General features: G+C 37.9%; 2 protein-coding genes across 3 annotated transcripts in view; one reads left to right on the top strand and one right to left on the bottom strand.

Moving 5' to 3' along the window:
* Positions 1-4,744, top strand: part of LOC124391228 (mucin-5AC-like) — a 76,688-nt gene extending 71,944 nt beyond the window's left edge. Inside the window, exons 62-64 of the mRNA XM_046857662.1 lie at positions 3,879-3,918; positions 4,013-4,133; positions 4,229-4,744. Of these exons, the coding sequence (XP_046713618.1) occupies positions 3,879-3,918; positions 4,013-4,133; positions 4,229-4,418 (351 nt within the window). The 3' untranslated portion in view covers positions 4,419-4,744. The remainder of the gene's footprint in view (positions 1-3,878; positions 3,919-4,012; positions 4,134-4,228) is intronic.
* Positions 4,745-8,606: 3,862 nt separating this feature from the next.
* On the bottom strand, positions 8,607-24,357 carry LOC124391598 (toll interacting protein). 2 transcript variants are annotated; one of them, XM_046858276.1, is made up of 6 exons: positions 24,209-24,357; positions 21,962-22,111; positions 18,579-18,761; positions 17,871-18,023; positions 12,808-12,898; positions 8,607-9,027 (listed from the first exon to the last, which is right to left on the bottom strand). In XM_046858276.1, exons 1-6 carry the CDS (start codon positions 24,239-24,241, stop codon positions 8,807-8,809), a joined length of 831 nt encoding a protein of 276 aa, XP_046714232.1. In that variant the 5' UTR covers positions 24,242-24,357; the 3' UTR covers positions 8,607-8,806. The 2 variants fall into 2 exon arrangements, with proteins under 2 accessions (XP_046714232.1, XP_046714234.1); XM_046858278.1 differs by lacking the exon at positions 24,209-24,357 and adding an exon at positions 22,261-22,397.
* Positions 24,358-26,346: the final 1,989 nt, after the last annotated feature.

The following is a 26,346-nucleotide window of genomic DNA, read 5'->3' as shown; positions in this document are numbered from 1 at the left end:
AACAGTGCTTCCAATAGTATCAACTACTCAGGCTACTACAGCTCCTCCATAGAGACAACATTACCAGGAGAAACAACACCTCTGACCACTGCACCTGCTCCAAAGATAACAACCTTGCAACCAGAAATATCCTCCACCCAGCCTTTGGAAACAACAGCTGGTAAAGAAACCACTATTTCCCCAGAACAAACAACATTGCCAATTACAACTCTTCCAACCTCCACCACCAAAGCACCAGAAGTAACAAGCACTGGTCCTTCCACAGAAACCACACCAATTGGAGAAGTAACAACAGTGCTTCCAATAGTATCAACTACTCAGGCTACTACAGCTCCCTCCATAGAGACAACATTACCAGGAGAAACAACACCTCTGACCACTCCACCTGCTCCAAAGATAACAACCTTGCAACCAGAAATATCCTCCACCCAGCCTTTGGAAACAACAGCTGGTAAAGAAACCACTATTTCCCCAGAACAAACAACATTGCCAATTACAACTCTTCCAACCACCACCACCAAAGCACCAGAAGTAACAAGCACTGGTCCTTCCACAGAAACCACACCAATTGGAGAGGTAACAACAGTGCTTCCAATAGTATCAACTACTCAGGCTACTACAGCTCCCTCCATAGAGACAACATTACCAGGAGAAACAACACCTCTGACCACTACGTCTGCTCCAAAGATAACAACCGTGCTACCAGAAATATCCTCCACCCAGCCTTTGGAAACAACAACTGGCAAAGAAACCACTATTTCCCCAGAACAAACAACATTGCCAATTACAACTCTTCCAATCACCACCACCACCGAAGCACCAGAAGTAACAAGCACTGGTCCTTCCAGGGAAACCACCATATCACCAGAAATTACAACACTAACAAGTACACCAACATTACTCATTAGCACAGGTACTCCTGAGACAACAATTAGTATTGTAACTGGACCAACTAATTTACCTCCCTCAGCCGGCCCGCAAGTGAATGTCAGTACTACTACATCTCCAGCTTTGACATCAACACATGTGTGTTGTTTTGTAAATGGAACACATTTTTCAGCAGGTAAGCTTTTATACATATATTTAATTACATTGTTGTAAATATATATTTTTATTTACATTGACATTTTAATTTATATTAAACGTCTTGTATTCTTCAGATACCATTATTTATAATGTAACTGATGGCTTCGGGTGGTGCTTTATTGCATACTGCAATGCCACTTGTGATGTTGAGACTAAGTCATATTCTTGTTTGACAACCCCACCTCCGATTACCACCAAACCACTCAGCACCACAGGATTTATTAGTACTCCATCCATAACTCCTACAAGTATTTCCACTGTTGCCACACCTCCTACAACTGTAACCCCATATTGTACTGGTCTTAATCCACCAAGAAAGGTAAACTTAAAACATTTCATCTCCATTTACCATTATAAATCTAATTATCTGAAACTACTTATGTAAAAACTCATTTAAACTAGCCAGAATTATTTGTAGTTTTTAGACTAGATTTGGATTAGTAAATAATGAATTTGACCGAATGTTACATCCTAGGGTCTAAAGAATTAAATGCACATAGAACTGCAAATCAAATAAACAAAACATTTCAAAGAACAACATTTGTAGATACTATTTTTACTTACCAATGAGTGATCTTTTTCTAGAATATTTTATGAACATTCTAGTTTTTTTTGCAATAATCAAACAATTACAGGATGGGGAGTCCTGGAAGGTGGATAACTGCACCACTTCAACATGTACAAATGGCTCAGTCATCTATAAACCATACCATTGTAGCCCAGTTGAACAGATAAAGTGTGTAAATGGCCGAACACCTGTTAAGGTGTATGGTGAAACTGGCTGTTTCATCATTTCATTGTTTGATCATGATTATAAAATATATAAATCAAGTCTGCTTCAGGAATAATAGTAGCTGTCATAAAAATTATGTTTAATGAGGGTGTTTAATTATTTTATTTATTGTGTAAACCAAGAGCCTTCTATAGCCTCACAGCATTGTCTCTAATATACATACTTTTTTTTCATTTTTTTTTCAGCCCAATGAAACATGGCAAGTTGGTTGCCAACAGTGTGAGTGTGATGAGGAAAGCAAGAGCGTTCAATGCAAACCAGTTGTGTGTCCAACCGTTACGGTGCCCGTTTGTGATCGAGCTGGAGATGTGGTTGTCAACAAAACAGATGGCTGTTGTCAGAGCTATGAATGTCGTGAGTAATGTGGCACCAAGCATGTCATGGTTTCTGTACTAAAGAAAGTTTCCCTAATGCACCGAAAGAATCGTTTGACATATCATTATAAAATCATAGATATAAGATTTCTATAGATAACATAGATGATCAGATGCCTTTTCATCTTTCATTTGTGCATAATGCTACTTTTTTCATTGCAGAGTGTGATCCAAGTCAGTGTGTCATGACCGCTATGAGCTGCCCTCTGGGCTTCACACAAGAGATAGAATCAAAAGCAGGAGACTGTTGTCCTACATACACCTGCAGTGAGTACATATGCACATAAATCACAAGATTCTAAAATAGATTTAAACTTGGACAACGTTAAAGTGTTAAACGTAAAAATTCTGAGTAAGTAAAATAAAAAATAAACATCCACACAATTTTTTGTAGAACCAATGAAAGCCTGTGTGCAGAACGGAACAATATACCAGGTAAAGTCAGATCCAGTATTTACTCATATTAATTTTTTTTGGACAGGGACTCAAAGTAATCTGTGCTTTTCTTGTATAATTTATCCTAACAATTATTCATGTGTTCTGTCTAGCCTGGTTCCCCCATGCCCAGTGATAATGTGTGTGACGAATGTGAATGTGGCTCAGTTGTGGATCCCAAAACTGAGCTTCTGACTCCAGTGTGCGTGGCAATGATTTGTAATTCGACATGTAATGAGGTAATGCGAGGTTCAAATGTGTTGAAAAATATGGCAGTTGCCCCCCCCAAAAAAAACAAAACAAAACAAAAAAAAAGATCAGAAAAATCTGAAAAATATCCACCTGTTTTTCTTTAAGGGTTATAAGTACAAGTCTGTCCCTGGCAAGTGCTGTGGAGAGTGTGTGAGGACGAGCTGTGTGGTCATGATCAATAATGTCCCAACGACAATCTTGGTGAGTGAAGTATCCTTGTAAATCTATCTTTTATCCGAAGTACCTGAGTAAACGCACATAGAATGTGAAGCATTTGACCTGTCCTGATTGCATTTGTAATTCGTCCACAGATTAACCAAACACTTTCCCCACCTGGAGATAAATGTGTGAAATACACCTGCCAAGATGTCAATGGTGAGCCCATGACCAAGGAAAGCAGAAAAATGTGTCCTGATTTCAACCCAGATATCTGTGTCCCGGTAAGAATCATATTCATTTTTCCAAAATTGGACACAACAGCTATATTTATGATTATTAGTTAAAGTATGAGGAGGTGAATTCATCATTAAATGATCTTTAGGTCATTTTACCTTGAATATGATATTTGTAAATGTCCTCATGTTTGCCTGCAATCCCAAATAGTTAGCATGCTGGATAACTAGGAGAAACAAGCTCAGGTTCAGGACCAGTCTTAAAATTTCTTGGTATATTCTTAGGCATTTATTTAACAGTCACAAAACCTGGAAACGTTTTGCAACATTTAAAGCAATTTTGTTCATCAGTAACAATAACGAATTATCTATATGGACATTCCATATCTGGTAAAAAAAAAAACACTGCCATTTAATCACATTGAGTTCATGAATGGTTAAACATTATTTGCTAATGAGAAATACCATAAAAATCGATTTTTGTTGAATAGTCTGCTTTCTTTGTGAAATAAAATGCATTTACAATGTCTGTCGCTTTTAATACAGGGAACAGAAACATCTGATGCTGACGGTTGCTGTATGAGCTGTAAGTAAAAGCTACGGCTGCATATTTGTCTAAAAAATGCAATGTATTGGATTTTCCTTAATCTTGACCCTTGTCTTCTCTATTTACTCTACAGGTACTCCAAAGAGTGACTGTAACATCCAGAAAAACACTACTGTGCTGACACATGATAAATGCATAAGCACAACTCCGGTGGAGATCACTTCCTGCGGTGGATTCTGTGGCACATCTTCGATGTGAGTATGAGAATCAATTCTTGAAACTGAATTATCACACATCCAAGCAAAACCTGAACGATTAAACTGTCCTGCCTCTGTCCCACCTTTAACAGGTACTCTGCAGATTCTAACACATTGATGCACACCTGCTCATGCTGTCAGGAGCAGCAAACCAGTAAGAAAAGTGTGGAAATGATTTGCCCTGATGGATCGAAGATCACATACACGTATATTTACATCGACTTGTGTGGCTGCCAGAAAACCGAATGTACAGGAACGCAGGGACGCCGAAGGAGACGTTGAACCTTGGACCAGTTTTGAACCACGGAACGTCATAAAGCATGTTCATCTTTATCCATGACAAAAGATTTTATGATTTACTTTAAAGTGTAGGTTTTCTCTTTAATAGTCTATGTAGTGTTTCTTCTCTTCTTCTTGGTTTTGCATGCAATAAGTTGTAAAATTAAGGAAAAACATTTACACATTATATTATTATTATTGTTATTATTATTATTGTAGGAATGTGCGTAATGCTTGTTAACACTGGATGTTCAACAAAGAAAGTGAAGGTGTGGAAGTTCTTCTTTTACTCTGTCTTTTAGCACTTAATAAACTACTGCAATTCAAAACTTTGGCCTGGTCCTGTGTATTTTTCCCCATTTCCCAGTTTTTCTTGTCAGGTCTGGTGTATTGCGTTTTAAATTTTCACAGACTGAAATACCTGATTATTTATAATCAGGTGTGTTTTAAAACAATATACAGTACAGACCAAAAGTTTGGACATACCTTCTCATTCAAAGAGTTTTCTTTATTTTCATGACTATGAAAATTGTAGAGTCACACTAAAGGCATCAAAACTATGAATTAACACATGTGGAATTATATATGGAATTATATACATAACAAAAAAGTGTGAAACAACTGAAGAATGTCATATTCTAGGTTCTTCAAAGTAGCCACCTTTTGCTTTGATTACTGCTTTGCACACTCTTGGCATTCTCTTGATGAACTTCAAGAGGTAGTCACCTAAAATGGTCTTCCAACAGTCTTAAAGGAGTTCCCCGAGAGATGCTTGGCACTTGTTGGCCCTTTTGCCTTCACTCTGCGGTCCAGCTCACCCCTAAACCATCTCGATTGGGTTCAGGTCCGGTGACTGTGGAGGCCAGGTCATCTGGCGCAGCACCCCATCACTCTCCTTCTTGGTCAAATAGCCCTTGATGCCTTCAGTGTGACTCTACAATTTTCAGTCATGAAAATAAAGAAAACTCTTTGAATGAGAAGGTGTGTCCAAACTTTTGGTCTGTACTGTACATACTGTTCTTATCCTTCTTTCCAAACAAAATAATTATTATGGGAGGAGCACACTGTCACACCTTGCCTTTCATCAGTTGCCTTGTAAACAATGCAGGTTGAACTCAAGCAGCAGTCATTAGAATGCAGCAATTTACCTGGAAAAAAAGTGATTCATTGCTCAGTTTCCAATGAATAATTGTAAAGTATAATTAGTTGCGGTAAGTGGGCGTTCGCAAAACATTTTTCCAAACTGACTGGTATATACAGGGCATTCATGGATTGTTTTACACAACAAACACAAGACTTTCAAGCATTTAGGTATCTATGTATACCTAAATAATTGTGTAAATAGAAATTGCATTTAGAAACAGTTCCCCTCCCCTTCCTCACAGTGATTTGACCCACTGCCTGCTTTCCCAGTTCATCTCACCTACTCTACACACACGAGTCAGGTGTGTGTCTGCGGCCCAATTAATGTTCAACTCTATTAACTAGGGTATTTTATTCACTTTAAATAAAGCGATTCTCTTTAATGTAGTTACTCATTCATAAATTAGTTGCGGCAAAAATGCTGATTAGCGATGTAATTTTCCATGAATCTGCTATACTAGCGATTAAAATATGACTTTATCTAGTTAACGTTAGCTTGTTTACAATAGCTTGTAGCATAGTGCACTGACACTAACACACCAAAGCCGTTTCACATGCAGTGTTTTATTTGGGACGACTTGGCATAATGCTAACTTAACAATAACACACAGTTAGCATATTGTTTATCTGTGCATTTACTAAATGAGCACTGTGATACATCCGAACTGACCACACTGTAATTTTTTGTATAATCAATTTCTATTCTGTTCTTAAGTATCTTAATTATTTTAAATAAGATTTTAAACCTTTTTTTAATTCCTTGTTTTGCTTTGCCATTGAACCTGAGAAAAACTTAAACTTAAAATAACCACAATGACACAGTCTCCATGCTACAATAATAAAAGCAAAGTTTTTCACTGTGGGGACATATTATAAGTACAATTTGACTGTATTATTTGTGTCCCCCTTCAAAAATTGCTCATGAAAAATTTTATATTTAGTCCCCCCTCTACTGTTAAATTTAATTTACACCCATGTCTATACATTTATTCATATATATATTATGCATATACATTCATTCATACTTATTCATACATAGTATGAATAAGTATGAATGAATGTATATGCATACATTCATCAACTAGCATGCATTGTTTTACTTGTGAATAAATGATTACACAAACACCACACAAATGAAGACAACAATATTTCATTTTATTGGTCATTCTTGTTTATCATGTTCAACTTAAACAAAACCAAAAAAAGTTCTGAAAATAAAGTGCCAAACATCGCTGCTCTTGCATTATGGACGGACAAAATTTTCACATCGTCATTAATGGACTAATAAATACACAAATTACGTTTTTCTGCAGATTTAAAAGCAAATGATTAAAACGCAACAACAACCTGCAATACAGTTTAACCGATCCAATAACCTGATGATTTTACAGCTTGACCCCACATTAACAAATAAACAATTCAATGCCAATTAAACGATTCAGTGAAAATCTTAGACTAAATTGTTTCCGGTAATAAATCAGTGGTTAAAATCCACCTGCAGTTTGATACAGAGATGTAGAACAGGAGACGTATTTCGGATTAAAAAGCCCAGACTTGCATTTTCAATGCTTTGTATTCGTAAGGCCAATGAGGACACCACATTGGAAACAAAGTGATTTTAGAGCCACAATGAAAATCTGATTTCTCAATCATACATGAAAGCTTTTTAGACTTTCAAGGAATATGGCAACATTGTTTTGTGAGATTTAAAAAAATTATTGTAATAATTGAACGGTTAGAGAAATAATGCTGACTGTGCAAAAAAAAGTTTGTTTTAATGTTGATGGGGAACAAAATCAATACATTTGCAAACAAAACCTTTGGCATGTATCCAATTTCAGAGTATGGAATTGTGGGTCTCATGTTCCTTATATTTACAACCAGTGCTTTTAACATAAATTTTAAGTGAGTGCCTGGGAAATGAATAAATAAAAAATATACAGGTGAGTGGAAAGATCATTTTCAACAAGACATTTTGTGGATTTCAAGGATCAGTGTCTTCTTCTTTTTCGCATTTCTAGTAAAAACCCTGCCTGATATCTGAAGGCCAGAAGGGTCGACTAAAGTTTTCTTCTGTTCTTTATTTTTACCCAAAAACCAGCAGGGAATGCAAAGTTTTAGCAATTGCACATGCATGTGCTTATGCAAGTTCACAAATACACTTTATCTTAGGTATAATTCATTTAAGTTTAATAATAAACTGTGTTACTGTCAGACTAGTGTAAATTTCATAACAGAAATCATTCGTTAAAATAAAACCTTTGGCATTGCAGGTCTAATTTCACATTCATAACCCAGCAATGAACTGTGGGAAATCAATTTCTCTGAGAAACTACAATAGTGATTCGTTTTGATTCACACCTAAACGGTTCCATACCGAATTTAGAAACAATTCGAATTTGTCATCGTGGTGTGATTACAAATTACATACCGTCATCTTGCAGACCTGCTGACATGAAATTGCGTTAATAATTTAATATAACTCAGAAAAATGCTCACGAATGTGAAAGCTATATTAACCTATATTTATAGAATTTGCTTTATTATTCTGAAAATGAATGAAAGACTTCAATGGCTGTGCATCTACACCCAGTGTTATTATTGAAGTAGTGAATGAGCAAATGTATTAGCTGAAATTTTGGAAACTTTGTAGCAACTAGATGGTGTTCACACAAAGCTTCCATTGCAGTTGAACCTGCTGAAAATCACTTTAATTATCTTTAGAATATATTACAATCCAGTTTTTATATATATATATATATATATATATATATATATATATATATATATATATATATATATATGTGTGTGTGTGTGTGTGTGTGTGTGTGTGTGTGTGTGTGTGTGTGTGTGTGTATGTATATAGCCATGGAGACAGAGAGAGGAGGGAGGAAGGAGAGAGAGAGAGAGAGAGAGAGAGAGAGAGAGAGAGAGAGAGAGAGAGAGAGAGAGAGAGAGAGAGAGAGAGAGAGAGAGAGAGAGCTCGGTGAAGACTAAGCAAAAGCCAGAAAAAGACTTAAAAATACTGAACAATAAAGCCACACAGTGTGGAATGAAACCAAAACATGATTATCTTCAATGAGAAAACATTAGCAAAGGTCGCTATAATATACAAAATTCAATAATCCTGTGATACAGCTTTATTTTGATTTGATGAACAGGGAAGAAAGTAATCCTACGGTTGGTGAATAATGGTGGTGGCCTTTGTGTGAACCCACAGAGTGCCTTGTGTGCATTTACAGCACAGATCAGACCTCCTCAGCCATCTGTAACAGGGAATTAATTGCAGCGTCCTTGTTTCCCTGCTGCGCCTCCATCACGCTGCGAATCACTTCCTTATCCAGGTTAGGGAACATGTCGCTTAGCGCTCGCAGATCCTCCTCGCTGTATGGGGCACTGTGTGGGGCGGGGACGGGCATTCCCATGGGCATCACACCCTGGTTATAGACGCCTGGCACACCTGGCACGCCTGGAAAAAAAAATTTAAAATAGAACCATACTATTAGCATAAATTAAATCTACTGTAACAATAGTACAAAAAAAGGTGAAAATATATATGCAAATATGGTTAAAGTGAAATTATTGCTAAATCCTTAATTAAATATAAATCAAATATATAATTATACAATATTAAATAGTCCTTATAGTATAGTTCAGGGGTGGCCAACCAGTCAGAGACCGAGAGCCACATTTTTTACTGTGTTACCGCAAAGAGCCACATCATACACATGGGCACACATGAACATCACCCATCCCTTCATCTTACACACACACACACACACACACACACACACACCTCTGTTCAGCCAGATTTATTGTAAATGTCACACACCAACATAATGACAGAAATTGACTCCTACAGTTCTAAGACCACAGTACAGTCATTTTCAACAATGAACATTGTGTGCACTGTCTCACACACACAAACTCTGTTTAACCAAATCCACCAAAAAATATATAATAATTTACAATAGCGTTTTTCTTTTACTATGCATGTTACTTAGTGGGACTTTTGGCATTCTTGCCTTGAACAATCCCCTTCAAATCTGCCATTCCGTTGTTGCCACTCGAAGCAATTCTTTTACGTGTGTCAGTCAGAACAGATCGATGCTTTGATTTCACGTGTTCCAGGGTAGAAAACACAGACTTTGTTTGTTTTTTTTTGTGCGTGTTCACTTCGCTTGAGTTCAATACGGTATTTTCGTCAAATGCGCATGTGCGTGAGATAATTATACCGCAGGGGTGGGCAATTAATTTTTACAAGGGGCCACATGAGAAACCTGAATTGTGTCAGAGGGCCACACCAACGATAATATTTTAGGGATGCACCGAAATGAAAATTCAATTCAAATGGCATTAAAATCCATAATTTTTTGTTATACCTTTTGCCTTGGCACCATCACTGGAAAACTTTCCTGCCTTTTCAAAAACGTCCTCCACAGACGGAGTGCGCATGCTCGGATTGACTTTACTTTTCTGCGCCGCGTTCTTCTCATATTTAGAAGGCAATCGGGATGTTTGGATTGCAGGTGATAAATTAAACCCGACTTGGAGAAACTCTTTGCAGATACACCCCCTCTTGTAATTTCACCATTGCATGTTTTGCAAATCGCTATCCACACACCGCAGATATGTTGCTCTTATCCAGATAACCGTGTGCTGCTGCGCTTTTTTATTGCGTCATTACAATTGTGTTTCTGCCGTGTTGTTTCGGTGATTTAGGTATTTCCGAAAATTCTCGGTGCATCCCTGTAATTAATGATTGGCCTCATGCCAAGGTCTGATATACCGCAAAGTTTCCCAGTAGGGGCAAGCTCATTTAAGTCTTAAAAATACCGTATTGAACTTAAGCAAAGCGAACACGCACATTAAAAATCAAACACACAAAAATCGATATGAACGTAAGAGCCGCATGAAACCAGCCAAAGAGCCGCATGCGGCTCGCGAGCCGCGGGTTGGCCACCCCTGGTATAGTTAGACCACTGAAATACTGAGATTTGACTGAGATGAACTGTAGTTCCAGTTGTAACATGAAAACAAGCATTATATTATGTGCTCAAATCGAACACTTTATCACTTCAACGGTAACAGCTCAAACACAGGGACTGCAGATGCTTTACATAACTCAAGACCATAAACATCTATTTTATGTAAGGAATGCTCAGTGTCAGCTCTTTTGTAACAGTCAACTTTCTCAGCGCAGAAAAGTGTTCAGGAGCAAAGTTTTGATATATTTTTTAGCTTTAAAAGCCCAGCTTTGTGTTTTGAGAGAGACTAAGTAAGCAAAAGCCAAATCCAGGGTTTAGGAGTGAATGATGGTTTATTTAAATGTATTGATTTGCTAAATATAAAGTAATTAAAAAAACTTGAGCTTTATTCTCTTCAATAGTTCAAAACTATTTGATTTAAACTGTTCAAATTCATGTGTAGTTCTTTGTTTTTATATACCTACCTACGTAGCTACATGTCTGTCTGTCTGTCTATGCAGTTATAAAAAATAATGCACCCCACAAAAACACCCCAACCTCAACTAAACCCACTGCCTCAACTAAACCCACTGCCTCAACTAAACCCACTGCCTCAACTAAACCCACTGCCTCAACTAAACCCACTGCTAAACCCACTGCCTCAACTAAACCCACTGCCTCAACTAAACCCACTGTTAAACCCACTGCTTCTGTGGGATCAAGTATTCAGATTCTGATTGTGTATTTATTGTGTATTACCTGCCTCTCACAACAGTTACATTAATCTAAAGTTACATCCAGCAGCTTTAGTCAATGGAAGTGAATATTTTTTTAAAGTTTGCACACAGACAGTGGAACTAACTGACATGAATTTCAGCCATCGAGCTATTTGGTGAAGTGAAATGGATTCTGATATTTCCATCCACATCTTTTCTTCCTCACTTCCATCAAAGAATACATTCCAAGCATTGTATCTGAGACATTTGTGACTGTTGTCTTGGGTGGATGAAGCCTTGGGAAACATTGAGGATGTTTGTAAAGAAAACAAAGGTGCTTTTTACTTGTCACATGTAAATTGCAGCACGGTGAAATTATTTATTCCCAAATCCCAGCAATATCAGGAAGTCAGCCATGATACAGAGCCCGTGGAGCACAGTGCGATCAGTAACCCAGAGCCTTAACTAAGCTACCACTTGAGCTACTTGTATTGTATATTACTGAATGCTGGAACACCTCTAAATGAGCAGGCAGCGGGTTTTTCGGTCACAATGGGTTTGGGATCTCATACTAATAAAAATTAAGATTTCATACAGTACACTACAGCAGACATAATCCTTATTCTTATTTTTTATTATTATTATATAATAAAACAGCTCTGAAGATCAGAATAAACCACAATTGCTGTTCATCATAACCAGCTATCCTTGAGATATCCTTAAATGCAAACTGCTGGATTTAATTCAACAGTTGTAAAGTTAAAGATCCTGATTCCTCTCTGTAGTGTAGCTGCTTCGGCTACACTACAGAAAAATGTAGACTGATGTCTACATCTATAAAAATAAAACAAAATATATGTAATAAGACAAATTGATGCAATATATAATGCAATTATATTGATTTCATTGAGTAATCGATTAAATTGGCACAGATTACATTGAATAAATTGAAGGAAAAATGTGATTCAATATTTTACATTTGTTAGACCTCAAATGTGTATAGAAGTGTGTGGGTGAATGTCTGTGTTTTAGATTTTAAATAATGTTCTACTTGACTGTTTTACTTATTTCAGCATATTTGAACAAATGTCATTCCTTTCATCCTTCATTCATTCACTCCCTTGATATGCGGAATTGGCCGGATTTTCACCTTTTAAGAGAAATTCTTGAAGCTGGACATAAAACGCTAAAGAATTAATATCCCTAGACTGTGCATGCGCAAAACAATGTGCTACAAATTGTATTTTGGTGCACTACAAATTGTATTTTGGTATAGAGAAAGTAGCCACAGTGACAGCAAATCTAGTTTCTTTTTATACCCCTGCCATTGCTGTGAATGTTTTTTTTATTAAATAATAATAAAAAAAAAAATGTAACTGCGAGGTGGAGTCTAAACAAACTGCCACTTAATATATTCATAAGCTACGCATGTAAAAAGAACTGCATTCGGTACACATGTACCGAACCAAAAGCCCTATACTGAAAAGGCTGGGTACAAATCCGTGTACCATTACACCCCTAATGTGGTTTGACTTTGCTGGATTTATGATGTAAATGAGCTCATACCTGCGATGGGCACATAGCCGACCCCTTGCTGGTAAACGGTGGGCATCAGCACCACAGGCTGAGACGGCATAATCATTCCTGCTGGCACTGACTACATCACATAAGAGATCAAAAGAGTGAAAACACAAACAGAAAAATTATTTTTCTAATCAATCATGTATTTATAATCACACACACCTAGCTGGAGAATTAGATTAGCGTAACTGCAGTCTAAAGCTCAGTTTATTTTGGTGTATGAGGCTTCATGAAGGTCAAGTGTCTACCATGATCAAGCATATTCTCTACTGGCCTTCTAAACTAGCACACACTGTTTATTAGCATTTATTAACAGTGTTTTGATCCTGTGCTTCATTAAATCACACTATTTCTTTTCTCTGCAAAAACATTTCTGATGTATTATTCATTATTCATATGTATATATAGAAAAATAGTCGAATATTTATATGTTTATTGCTACATTTTGAACTAAATCAACTGATACAAAACATAACCTCTCATTCTTCTCATTATATTCACTAATGATATGTACTAAAACATATACACTGTCTGAAGTGATCAAAAAGAACTACAGGTATAACCACAATTCTTAAAAGTTGGGGTGCTGTGTAAAACAAATAAAATCTGAATGCAATTATTTGCGAATCTTATAAACTCATTTTATTTACAGTAGAACCTAGAAACACATCTCATGTTTATACCAATACATTTTAAGTTAAAATAAAAAAAAGAGTTACAGGTCAGTAACATTGCTGCGTATGAAAATAGAAAGTATTTCCGAAGTAAGTAAGTAAGCAGGTGGGTAGGTAGGTTGGTAGGTAGGGTAGGTAGGTAGGTTAGGTAGGTTAGTGTAGGTAGGGTGGGTAGGTAGGTAGGTTAAGTAGGTAGGGTGGGAGGGTAGGTAGGTAGGTAGGTAGGTAGATAGATCTTTATTGTCATTGCATTGTACAGGTACACAGCAACGAAATGCAGTTTGGCATCTACCAGAAGTGCAAAATGTAGCAATCGTGCAAAAGTGCAGATAAATATGTAGCATATGTACAGCATGTGATATATATGTAAGCATATGTACAGTGAATAAAGGCTATAGCAGCCCAGAGACATGTGGACATCATTAAGAAGTACAGAAATGGTTCTAAGGATATGGCATTGAAGAGGAATGTACAGAGATGAAAGGTTACAAGATTATGGAATTTAAGAAATGTGCAAGCTGAATAAACAGTCTACTATATATATATATATATATATATATATATATATATATATATATATATATATATACACACACACACACACACACACACACACACACACACACACACACACACACACACGTTATATACACATACATGAATGTGAAATGTTGGGCAGAATGTACAGTAGGGATATAAAGATACATATAGATAAAAAATGAGTGCAGATGTAATGAGGAGTAAAAAATATATATACAGTGGAACCCGGTTATGTCGATGTCCTAGGGGGTCGCCAAAAAGCATCGAGGTAACCGATGATCGAGATAAACGAAAATCAAAATGGCGGCAATATATTAACGTGCTTGAAATTTCTTTATGTACATGATGTGCGTTAATAAATGAGAATGTGCATGCACGTGTTTTGGAGGGTTTTACACAACAGCGTTGCGCGATTTGTTTGATGAAGGCATGCTATAAAAATGTACATACGTTTGTTAACAACAAAAGGCATAAGTGCACCTACTAACAGCAGAGATTCACCAGTATACAATACAAACCACTATCGATTCTCCATAAAACCTTTATTATATTCTCCAACATTATAAACACACAGATCGCTCAAAAAAAAAAAAAAAAAACAGCGGCTGCACAGTGCCGTCTCACATTTAGTCCACATGTGGGGGGAAAAAAGAAAAATAAACAGTAACTAAGTTTCTGAAAACTTATGACCATCAGGCTGAAGTAATCCGCACAAACACACAAAGCAAAGTGTCCGAAAAAACTTACGCCCGCGATGCCGAGGGGGAGATAAGCCGAGCGAGAGCGAGAGAGAGAGAGAGAGAGAGAGAGAGAGAGATTGTGAATGGAAAAATAGGGAAATTAAAAAATACCGCGACCGGCGGCACAGCGCGAAGCCAGAAAAAAAACCCGGAAGATCCAAAACCGAACCCGAAACCAAAAACGAGGGACAGAAAAGTCTCAAATATGAACGGCAAGGGGCGTGGCAGGTGCTTTCTCGGCCGCTTTCTCTGAAGCTCCCGGCTTCAACTCCTTACCGAGAGAGCCGTGCTCCTTACCGAGAGAGCCGTGCTCCTTACCGAGAGAGCCGTGCTGCTCTCTCGGTAAGGAACGACACGCTGCGCGCCGGTAAGGAGCGACACGCTGCGCGCCGGTAAGGAGCGACACGCGCGCGCCGGTAAGGAGCACGGCTCTCGGTGAGCGACACGCTGCGCGCCGGTAAGGAGCGACACGCGCGCGCCGGTAAGGAGCACGGCTCTCTCGGTAAGGAGCACGGCTCTCGGTAAGGAGCACGGTTTCTCGGTAAGGAGCACGGCTCTTCGGTAAGGAGCACGGCTCTCTCGGTAAGGAGCACGGCTCTCGGTAAGGAGCGACACGCTGCGGCGCCGGTAAGGAGCACGGCTCTCTCGGTGAGCGACACGCTGCGGCGCCGGTAAGGAGTTGAAGCCGGGAGCGCCGCGCTCCCGTTCATCGCATAACATTTAACAAAAAAATGCATATGTGCACTTACTAACAGCAGAGATTCACCAGTATACAATACAAACACCTGTAGTATCTGTAAGGTTTGATTTTTCCGACACTTTCGCGAGTTCTTCTGCGGCTGCACAGTGCCGATCGACATAAGTGACGTTAAAATTTTCCCCCCCTTGTACTCGAGATATTAGGGTTCCGCGACATAAAAAAAGTCGACATAACCGATAAAAAATGCGTAGACAAAGCGAGAATTTGGCGGTTCCACTTCAAAAACGTCGACTTAAAAGGGTTGTCGAGTTAACCGAGGGCGAGATAACCGGGTTCCACTGTACTATGTAATATGTACATGTATAGTACAGAGGTTATATACAGTGTTTTGTTTTGTAGTGATCTAGCGGTGTAGTGTAGAGTTCAGCAGTATGATGGTAAATGGAAAAAAGCTGTTTCTGAAACTGCTGGTTCTGGGAAGAACCAAAAGAAAAAAATGCGAAGAGGTTCACATTTTTCATCTGTGTAAGAAAATGTGTAAAAATTGTGTAACAATTCCAGGACAGTATTCCCCAACATAAAATTGCCAAAACTTTAACAATGTCATTATCTAGTGTACATGTCATCAAAAGATTCTGAGAATCTTGAGAATAATAAATGCCAGTGACCTTTGAGACCCTCAGTTGACACTGCATTAAAAACAGTAATGACTCTTGAATGGAAATCAAGGTCCATCAATAAAGCTCTATCATGCAAAGAAGAAGCCACAAATGACAATGATCCAGAAAAGCCACAATCGTCTATGGGCCGAAGCTCATTTAACAATGGACTGAGGTAAAGTAGAAATTAGAATTTCTTTTTGAAAGCCATGGACACAGCATTCACTGCTCAGTTTAAATCCCTGCATCTCTGACGGTGTGGGGGTGCATAATTAGTAGCTCTTACATATAAACAAGCATCATTAATGCTGAAAGGTATACACAGGTTTTAGATGACATCTTTTTCTGGGAAAGTCTTGCATATTTCAGCAAGAAATTCCTAAATCGCATACTGCATCTATTTTTTTTACTTTTTCTTACCACTTCTATGGTTATGTTCATGGCGAAAGCTTGGTTTTGTTATACAATTAGATAGAAATTTTTGAAATAAAATGTTTAAGATGTTTAAGAGTGTCAACAGAGTAAAACAAGTTTCTACAAGGACTATAAGTATTACAGTCCATCAAAACATGCTTAATGGACATCGGGATTTGGCATTTTGGAGGAATTTCTTTTGTAAAAAAAGAATGTGTGTGTTAATTTTGAGTGTTCTATCCGGCATCATGTGTAGATAACTTCATCCCATCCTTTGTTAAAATGAGAAATATGCTTTTCCCTGACATCAGGATTAATTTCATGTAGTTTGTTATTTAGGCACTGAATCCTATTCCAGCTGCCATTTATTTTTGATTTATGTATTTACGAATGGTCCAGATCTGTAAAAGGTTTGAGGCATTTCATTGGTTCTGAAGCTAAAGCTTTTTTGGCAGCACTGTCTGCTTACTCGTTACCAGAGATTACTGGGTGTCTTCACAATTGTTGTTTGGACAGTTTTTAGGGATTCCAGTGTTTCAAGGCATGATTTCGAGTCAGTTATTAATAAGAAATCCTGTTTCAATCCTGTTTCAAAAGTAGGGCATCTATTACAACTGCATGGCTTAGGAGTAAAAGAGTCTCTGGGTGCTGAACCGGCCTACTTGCAGTCCAGACCTTTTATTAACTGAAAACATTTGGTGCATGAAGCGAAAAAAAAAAAAAACACCCAGGCTGTTAAGCAGCTAGAATTCTGTATCAGATATAAATAAAAAAACATTCCTGTGCCAAAACTATAGCAACTAGTCTCCTAAACCCCCAGACAGACTGTTAAAATAAAAATTATTTTTTACATATGTTGCAGCCATCAAATTCAAAATTACCTTATTTTTTCCTTACAATGGTACATTTCCTCAGTTTGAACAACTGATATGTTTTCAATGTTGCATTATGAATAAACTATGGGTTTATGAAATTGCAAATCATTGCATTCTGTTTTGATGTACATATTACACAGAACCCCATTTTTTGGAAATGGGATTATACACACAAGTACATACACAACTATCCTTTTTTTTTTTTTTAAGGTATTTTAGATCCACTCACTGCTTTAACTACAACAGCTCAGAGTTTAAAGCACGATGTGAGGACTAATTCCCCTGATTGCAACAGACCGGAGAATGCTGTAATGACAGTTGTAAAGGTACTGGCTCTTATTCACTGAACTCTCAGAAAAGTGTATTACGTCATACTTAATTGCCTCGTCACATATTTTGCATTGCTTAGCCTTTTTATTTTAGTTTTTTCTCCTAGGAAGACTCACCGAGTAGGACATGACGAGGTTTATCATGCCTTCCTTATCGTCTCCTTGTCTCCCACTCAGGCTGTACCACTCGTCCACTATGCTGCCTTCTCTCAAACTCTCTGGGATGGTCACGTGAGTCCAGGCGATGCGATCGTCCATCGAAAATGCCCTCTATAAACAACATGTAACAAAAAAGTTCATGTTTGATTACCTAGTTTATTTACATTTATAAAAAAACAATGAGAGCCTTCACTGTGAAGGTTTACAAATTCGATCATTAACAAGTTTTCCCCATGTTATGTCGTAACCAATAGTCTCTTAATACTGTCAAAATGAAAAATTTTAAATCCTAAATGAAGTGAAGAAGTTGAATGAGACTGAATGAGACTGAACCTTCAGATTATAAAATCGGAAAATAAAATAGGTTTAGGCGATTACTGTACCATGAAAATGTATCATTACAGTTAACCTTCAATAATTATTAGATCTATTAACTATTTTCTAAAAATTACAGATCACCAGAAACCTTTTTTTTTTTACTCGTAGTTCGGCAATCTTGAGGGACACTAGTGTGATTATCTCAAACGAATAAAACACAATTAAATATGCAGCATAACAGATGTTTACTAGCAACTGCCTAGGTGTTAATTAAACCCACCCAAACACTTTGCTAGCTCACTAATGTTCGATTTGCAGCGATCCTCATAGTCAAATGATCAACTGAACCTCATCAAAGATTTCCAGGTAGAAGGAATCGACTGCAGGAGGCAGCGGGCACTGAATCACTTTGTTCCAGCGTGGGTTTTTTGCTCCATTGTGTGCTGTAGGTGTTTCATACACGGTGTAGCCGAGCCGAATTCTGCAGTATGGGTCCATGCGGGTCATTCCGTAGTTCTTTGCCAACTTCGCCTGGAAAAGAAAGGGCAATTTTGTTTCCTGCATTTACTGTTTAAAGCACATAGAAAGATTGTTTTCAGTGTACTTTTAGCATACAGATCAGTACAGCACATACATTTCATGCAAATATATTTTTGGACAGAGATGTGAGTCTAAAAGCATTTAAATAATACTCTTGGGGAAAAATGTACGCTGGTGTTTGATTACAACAAAATGAATAAGTAGAAAACACCATTAAGCTTGTAGCATCGTACTCACAAAGTCTTTAATTGGTGCCAAAGGCGCTTCAACAAATTACTGAACAAAAGCTGTGAATACTTATGTAGATGTGACTTTTGTATTTTTGTATTTTTAATACATTTGCGATGATTTTACTTATTTCACGTTGTCATTATGGGGTATTGTTTGTAAAGTTTTGAGGAAAATAATTAATATACCCCAATTTGGAAAGGCTGTAACATAAAATGTGGAAAAAGTGAAGCGCTGTGAATAGTTTCCAGATAAACTGTACAGTATGTAAAATTATGCTGCATAAAAACTACATGTTGAAAATAATGGTGCGAAAACAAAAAAAAATTAATAAAAATTCATTGGTTAAAATAAATATATATTAAAAAAAGCTAACGTAATAAAACACGAGAGTTAAATGTGGCAGCATGTGAAACTTGTGACTCAGACGCCAGACATTCCAGAGGTTCCACCCAAATCATACAGATTTTACAAAGCACTTAAAGACTTACTTAAAGATCACTTGTTCGTTTTACTGCTTATTCTTGAGATCTAGATTTTTTATATATATATATATATATATATATATATATATATATATATATATATATATATATATATATATATATTTTTTTTTTTTATGTTTAATATTCTGTAATTCTACTTAAATGTAGACTGATATATATTTAAAGCTAACCATTTGTAGTACAGTAATCCCGTTTTTATACGGCAAACCACGATACATGGACGCAACCCTAAAAATGCCTTTCTTTAAAAAAAAATTTATTGTTTAAGCCGTAAATCATCATCCCACCCACTTTAAACACACACAGAAAACATTTGCAAGGTGAATTCCAGTACACTGCATCACATTTACAGTGAGTACATGTACTGTACAGTATACAGTTTTGTAGTAGCATAGCCTATGCGTAGTTTCTCTGCTTGTTTATTGGTTGAAGTGTCCTATGACGTCAAAAAAGAGGCGGAGTTAAAGATACTCGTCACTGCATTCTTTCTGTTCTGTACTGTATTAACGTTTGACTTCATTTTATAATTAATCATTATAAGTTTTTTGGTCTATCGTGCTCTCCGCGAGAGACCGGGAAAATCAGCCAAACTAATTAGTTATGTGGCAAATGCAATTCCGCAATAAACCGGGGCCGCGAGATTCGGACCCGCAGTAAAGCGGTGGATTACTGTATACTGTAGGATTCTTGAACAGAAGTGCACTTGGGCCTCTGACAGAACATGTCTATGAAGGCCTCATCGGCTCTGGCAGGAACAGGTTGTGAGAGGTCCCTTCGTCTGCCTCTGGATCTTGAATCGAGGGGCTGCCTCCAAAATACCAAAATAAACTTTTTCACCCAAATACCTTCAATAGCAGACCCACAAACTCGGCTTTAATGCCAATATCTCTGGTTTCTGTACTGACCAAGTTCTGCCCACTGGCAAGCTGGGCCTGTGAGCCGAAGACAACAGGAAGTTACAGAAACAGGTGAGGCCATGCTTCTCATCAGGATTGGGCTTCACAAGGCTCTCAAAATAAAACTACAGTAGTAGTTCTAGAGTGATAGGTTCAGGGGATACATCAGGGTTCACTGTAAGAACTGGACTGATTTTGAACCTGGGGGTATTACCTGCTGCCTTCAAGTTGCAGACAAAGTATTCTGTCATGCAATGTAAAGAAGATACAAGTACAGCAATTGTATCAATAAAACAATCAGGCAAATACAAATCAGCATTCAGCATGCTTTTTTTCATGTAAACTTTTTATACCCACTGTATTCAGGTATTATATAGTTCATCACGATGCAGTAGAATTTTAAACTTGAATTAAATCAGGGCCTTTTACTACACTTCTGCATTGTGTCATATGCTGATCACATGACTCCTGGGACCAATGAAATCAGATCATATGTACAGCGCATATGGAACATATGTGCCTGTAAAACCAGTCAAGTAAGTGTTCAGTTCAATTGATAATGTTAAAAAAATCTTTAATAAAAAAAAAAAAAAAAAAAAAAGATTAAATAGTCACTTATTCCTGTAAATCTTCCTCTTGTAAAGAATGCTGTAATGCAGGGTTTTTGTTTTTATCCTCGTAGGGTGTTTAGAGCGATACTTTTCTTTTTTTTTTATATAAATACCTGTTCTGCTTCTGAAACATGACTCATATGCCATCTAAAACAAGAAACATGACGAAGTTGTGCAATTGCTCACGGTGATCCGTCACCATCGCGTCACTTGTGAAATGCCGAAGACACAAGCGTGTACGCAGAGTCGCGTATGAAAACATACGCGACTGAAATGTCATGCATTCGCGTCCCGCCTAGGTGAGGTCGCTTAAATCCTAATCGCGCTTCTCAGTGACGCATCACAACATTTAAATTAACTTTAGGATTTACGTCAGTATACAGAAATGTTTTTACAGGCAGAAATGCATTTCATCTTCAACACACACTCCTGCTGTCAGGATAAATGGCAGTGTTTTCATTCTAGATCAAATAATCATCAGATTCTCATAATCAAAAGCTACAAAACACACTGTTAGTTGAACAAGTCATTTGGCATAAAGAGATAAAAAATATCTGACAGATGGGCAGAAAGTTTTTCCCCCTGATTCCCTATTATATTAATTTACATGCAAATAATGAAAACTGGTGCGCTTCGCTTTACTGGTTCAGTCCAAAGCTGTTTTATCAAGTAACACAGTAGTGACTTTAGACAGTAGTAATACTCAGTGACTTTTTAGCTCGTGATCTCCAACATGTGCACGATCGCACAGAATTTCAAACATCAGTACTGAATGGTACTTTTTTTATTTATTTAAACTGTTCATTTGTTATAGTATGATGATTATTCTTTATTTATTTACTCCTGCAAAATATTGCATACAAGTGAGTTATTACTGTCTTTTATTTATTCTTTCACAAAACTAAAAGGTATCTCCTTTAAAGGTTTAGAGCAATTTCGAAAGTTCAGACCTGCACTACTGTGATGCTGATCCTGCCCATGGAGTTGAGGCTTCCTCCATACTGCAGCTGCTGTGCTGCGTGAGCATCCATCTGTACCTGCTGCTGCTGGACAGTTGGAGTGATCCTCAGGAAGTCTGTCGGAAGTTCTCCAATGTAAACCTGAACAAAGGGCACGGAAATCTTTAGAACATTTGTTAGTAAAATATATCTGAACGAAAAATAATTGCTATGTTTCTAAAGGCGGGAAAACGGAACATTTCAAAACAAAGCTGATGATGACGATTAAAATCGGATCGCTTTTACCATACCATGCTTTTAGGCGGCACCATTGGAGCTCAGACGTGGCGTTATGCGCTCATGGACCCTGTGCAGTCTGCCGTCTTTCCAGTTTTCACTCAAGTGTTTTTAAAATAATCACTTGGTGTAGGCGTGTTCAACAGAATGCCATGTACGGGACTAACAGCCTGGTCTAGTTACACAATTCACAGCCATTTACAGTGATCCTGTTCTGTTTTGCTTCGCTAAGCATAACTCGCACAATGGGTTCATTCAGAAGATTCATGAGAGATGTAAAAATAGAACAATGCTAAACCCTGTTCAAGGGTTTTTTTTTTCTTTTTTCAGCAAAAACTTCAGAAAATCTCTCTGTTCAATCAGGCTCATATACGATCAGCCAATCACGTGGCAGCAGGTCATGAGGAATAAAATGTCATGAAGGTCAAGAGCTTCAGGGTCAAACATCAGAATGGAGAATCTAAGAGTCTCTCTCTAATACAACCAGGTGATATTAGCATGACTCAGGCACTGTACTGCCAAAGCAGTAGAAATAAAAAAAATACACCAAACATAAATAAATAAACAGACGAATCAACATTAAGTAAGAGGCATTAAAATGATCGTATTAACACAGGGTTAACATCAGGACACCCACTTATAACTGAGCCTCTCAGTTTGGATTATTCCACTCTCATTCTGTCTGTCTGTCTCTCTGACTCACTCGCACTCTCTCTCTTTCTCTCTCTGTCTGTCTCTTTGCTTGTTTGTCTCTTTCTCTCTGCCTGTCACTTTCTTTCTGTATGTCTGTCTGACTCGACCGCACTCTCTATCTCTCTCTCACACAGTCTCTGTTACTCTCTCTGCCTGTCTCTCTCTTTCTCACTCTGTCTATCAGTCAGTCTGTTTGTCTCTCTCTACCTCTGATCATCAGTCTGTTTGTCTCTCTCTCCGTTTCTCTCTCTCTCTGTCTATCAGTCAGTCTGTTTGTCTCTCTCCATTTCTCTCTCTCTCTCTCTGTCTATCAGTCAGTCTGTTTCTCTCTCTTTCTATCGGTCAGTCTGTTTGTCTCTTTCTCACTCTCTATTGGTCAGTCTGTTTGTCTCTCTCTCGCTCTCTTTGTCTGATCATCAGTCTGTTTGTCTCTCTCTATCTCTCTCAGTCAGTCTGTTTCTTTCTCTCTCTGCTTATCTCTTTCCTGTTTATCAGTCTCTCTCTCTCTCTCTCTCTCTCTCTCTGACTCTGTTTATCGGTCAGACTGTTTGTGTGTGTGTGTGTGTGTGTGTGAGTCTCTCTCTCTCTCTCTCTCTCTCTCTGTTTATCGGTCAGACTGTTTGTGTGTCTCTCTCTCTTTGTTTGCTTATCTCTTTCACTGTTTATTAGTCGCTCTCTCTTATTTGTAATATTCACCAGAGTTCATCAAACACGGCAAAATGTGACCAACACTAACAGTTTGAAATAAAAATCGAAAGGCTTGAGAAAAAACAATCATTTATCACATGCCTTGTTTTGCTGAAACAACAACAACATATGACCGCAGCTATTATTACCGCTGGTCATATCTCAGTGTATCATAATCCACCAGCATCAGAGGCTCAGTTATCATTAGGTTCACTATAAAGACATGAGCAGCCTGATACATTTAAACTGATAAAGAATATCAGCAATGTGGCTGTATAATAATATAACATCATAAAATCCAGGTTAGCATTATAGCTAACGTCGCTGACACCATTAAACATTTTTTTTCTTCCCATCCGCAATCCGAAACATTCTACTGATTGGAGCAATGCGGACAAAAATCAACCACGGTCCAATCAGAGCGCTGGATCAGACCAGGACTAGCCAATCCCAGCAAAGGAGGCGGGATTTTTGGGGAAAACAGTTAAGGAAGAAACCCCGAGAAAGAATAATCTCTCGTTCTGTGCGCAGCTGCGTTCTTTAATGTCTTTAAGTATGAGCAAAGACACACAGCGCACTGACCTGTCCTCGCTGAGTGCTGATGGTCGTTGCCATGTTGAGCGATGTTTATCAAATTAAAGCAACGTTGTTCGCGCAGCCACTGTTTCTGAGACGCTCTTCTTCCTCTGTGGCGTTTACGGAAGCAGTCCGGAGCGCACATAAGCCCCCTGCTGGCGGTCCAAAGAAAAACACAAATCAGACTTCTAGTACTGTTTGTTTACATTAGAGTTTCTATCCAAACAGATTTCAGCCGTCACATCATGTATTGCCAGGGTCGAGGGACTTTGCCTTGAGCCTTCAAAATCAGCCATGTGGGCACCTGTAGCATAAAGTACATGATGTTTGAAGTATTAAACCATTCAGATTTTGAGTTTGCGGACCGGGGTCATCTAGCAGGCTTAACAATAACCGTGGCATTTTCAGGTCTTTTGATTAGATGGTCAGATGGCACACTGGCCAGAGCTCCCAAACCACACCTGTAGCAAACTGCACAAAACCAAATGTGTGTGTAAATCTGTGTTTTTTTTTTTATTCCACAATGGCTTACAAAGGACAAGAGATTGATTTGGTCACAGATATACCATTTTCATTATGGACTTTTTAAGAAAAGATGGACATTTCCTGTAGAATTTGTAAAATAAATAAATAAATAAAAGCACACAATTTGCCTTAAGTTTAAATCCCCAGGAAAGCTGTAATGCACAAAAAAAAAGAACTGAAAACCCAGGGTTATTACTGAAGGTTAATATTGATGTTTATGCTAGAGATGATGTATGCAGATGGTGCTGCTGTGGCTGCAGTGAAAGGAGACTTGGATGTAGAATTGTGTTTGCTTACTTTAGTAATAAAATGAATTAACACTGAATTAGTTACCTGTGTGTAATTCAGTGCTAAACTGCATTTACTGCGTTTCTGTATGCCCGCCACTGCCCAACAGATGTGCCAGAGCTTCTGCACCTTGCATCAGAATGTTTCACAAACTTAGGGTTTCTGTACAGAGTCCAACACTAAGCAAAAATCAAATGAGAAATATAAGAAAAAGGCTAATCATTAATGAATTATATAAACACCTGTACAAAACAATATACTGGAGATACACTATTTGCTCAAATGTTTGTGCACCCCTGATCATGACATTTGTACTCATTGGGGACTTCAAATTAACCATTATCACAGCCACTGGAACCTCAGGGGCATGTTTACATGAGAGAGAGAGAGAGAGAGAGAGAGAGAGAGAGAGAGAGAGAGAGAGAGAGAGAGGAAGGGTGACAGGAATAAAACCAGGACATGCTCATTGTTCAAGCAGGAATGTCGTTTCTCAGCTAACAAATATACCTAGCTAATAAAACAAGATGGCAGGATAAAGGCACTGTGATGAAGCAACGGTGACAAGACTCACCTTTTTTTCTGTGTACTTGGAAAACATGGTGAACAGCCAGCTGCCTGTGACCTTATTATATCATGTTCCAGACACACCCGACTTTGTAATAAAAAGCATGAAATGCTGTTTACCTCTCTAGGTGTGCCTGAAACTTAAACAGAGCAGAAGTGGTCTAAACTGCAAGACTTTCTTTATTAGCATGTGCTTAACTTTGAACTGTCAACAGTTAAGTAATGAACCTTTTGTAGGATTTTCTTCACATCTGACTGCTAATTCATGCATCACTGTCAGAAGGTTTGGATTAAAAGAGGGGTATAAAAGCATCCCAAAACATTAGAAGCACTATTATATACTATCAACAACAAATGGAGAGCATAGAGCACTAATATTTTATTCCAAGAAACAGGACATCCTTTGACAAATTGACAAAAGGCAAAGACAAACATTTACCAAGGAGACTTTACCAAGAGACCTACAGCAACATTAAAGAAACGGCGGGAACAATTATCACACAAATCTATCATTTGTTCATAATTACATGAGTCTTGATACTTTCTTCTTACATTCCCACTTGATCACTTCATTCCTCTTGGTGTGAACTCCTTATTGCTTCTAGGTTCTGTCTTTTGTTTACGGCCCGCAGGTTTTTTTGTGTTCTGGCACTTATGGAACTCAGTCACCCACCTCTAGCTATCAATTTAAAGCTCATCTTATAACCAATCTCTTCTCCCAATATTACTGCAAATAATATATATTGTTTTGGTCTGAAAAATGATCC

This window comes from Silurus meridionalis, chromosome 9, assembly GCF_014805685.1.
Source record: "Silurus meridionalis isolate SWU-2019-XX chromosome 9, ASM1480568v1, whole genome shotgun sequence".
NCBI classification, from domain to species: Eukaryota; Metazoa; Chordata; class Actinopteri; order Siluriformes; family Siluridae; genus Silurus; species Silurus meridionalis.
The sequence above is the reverse complement of the archived record's forward strand: the minus strand, read 5'-3'. Positions and strand labels throughout refer to the sequence as shown.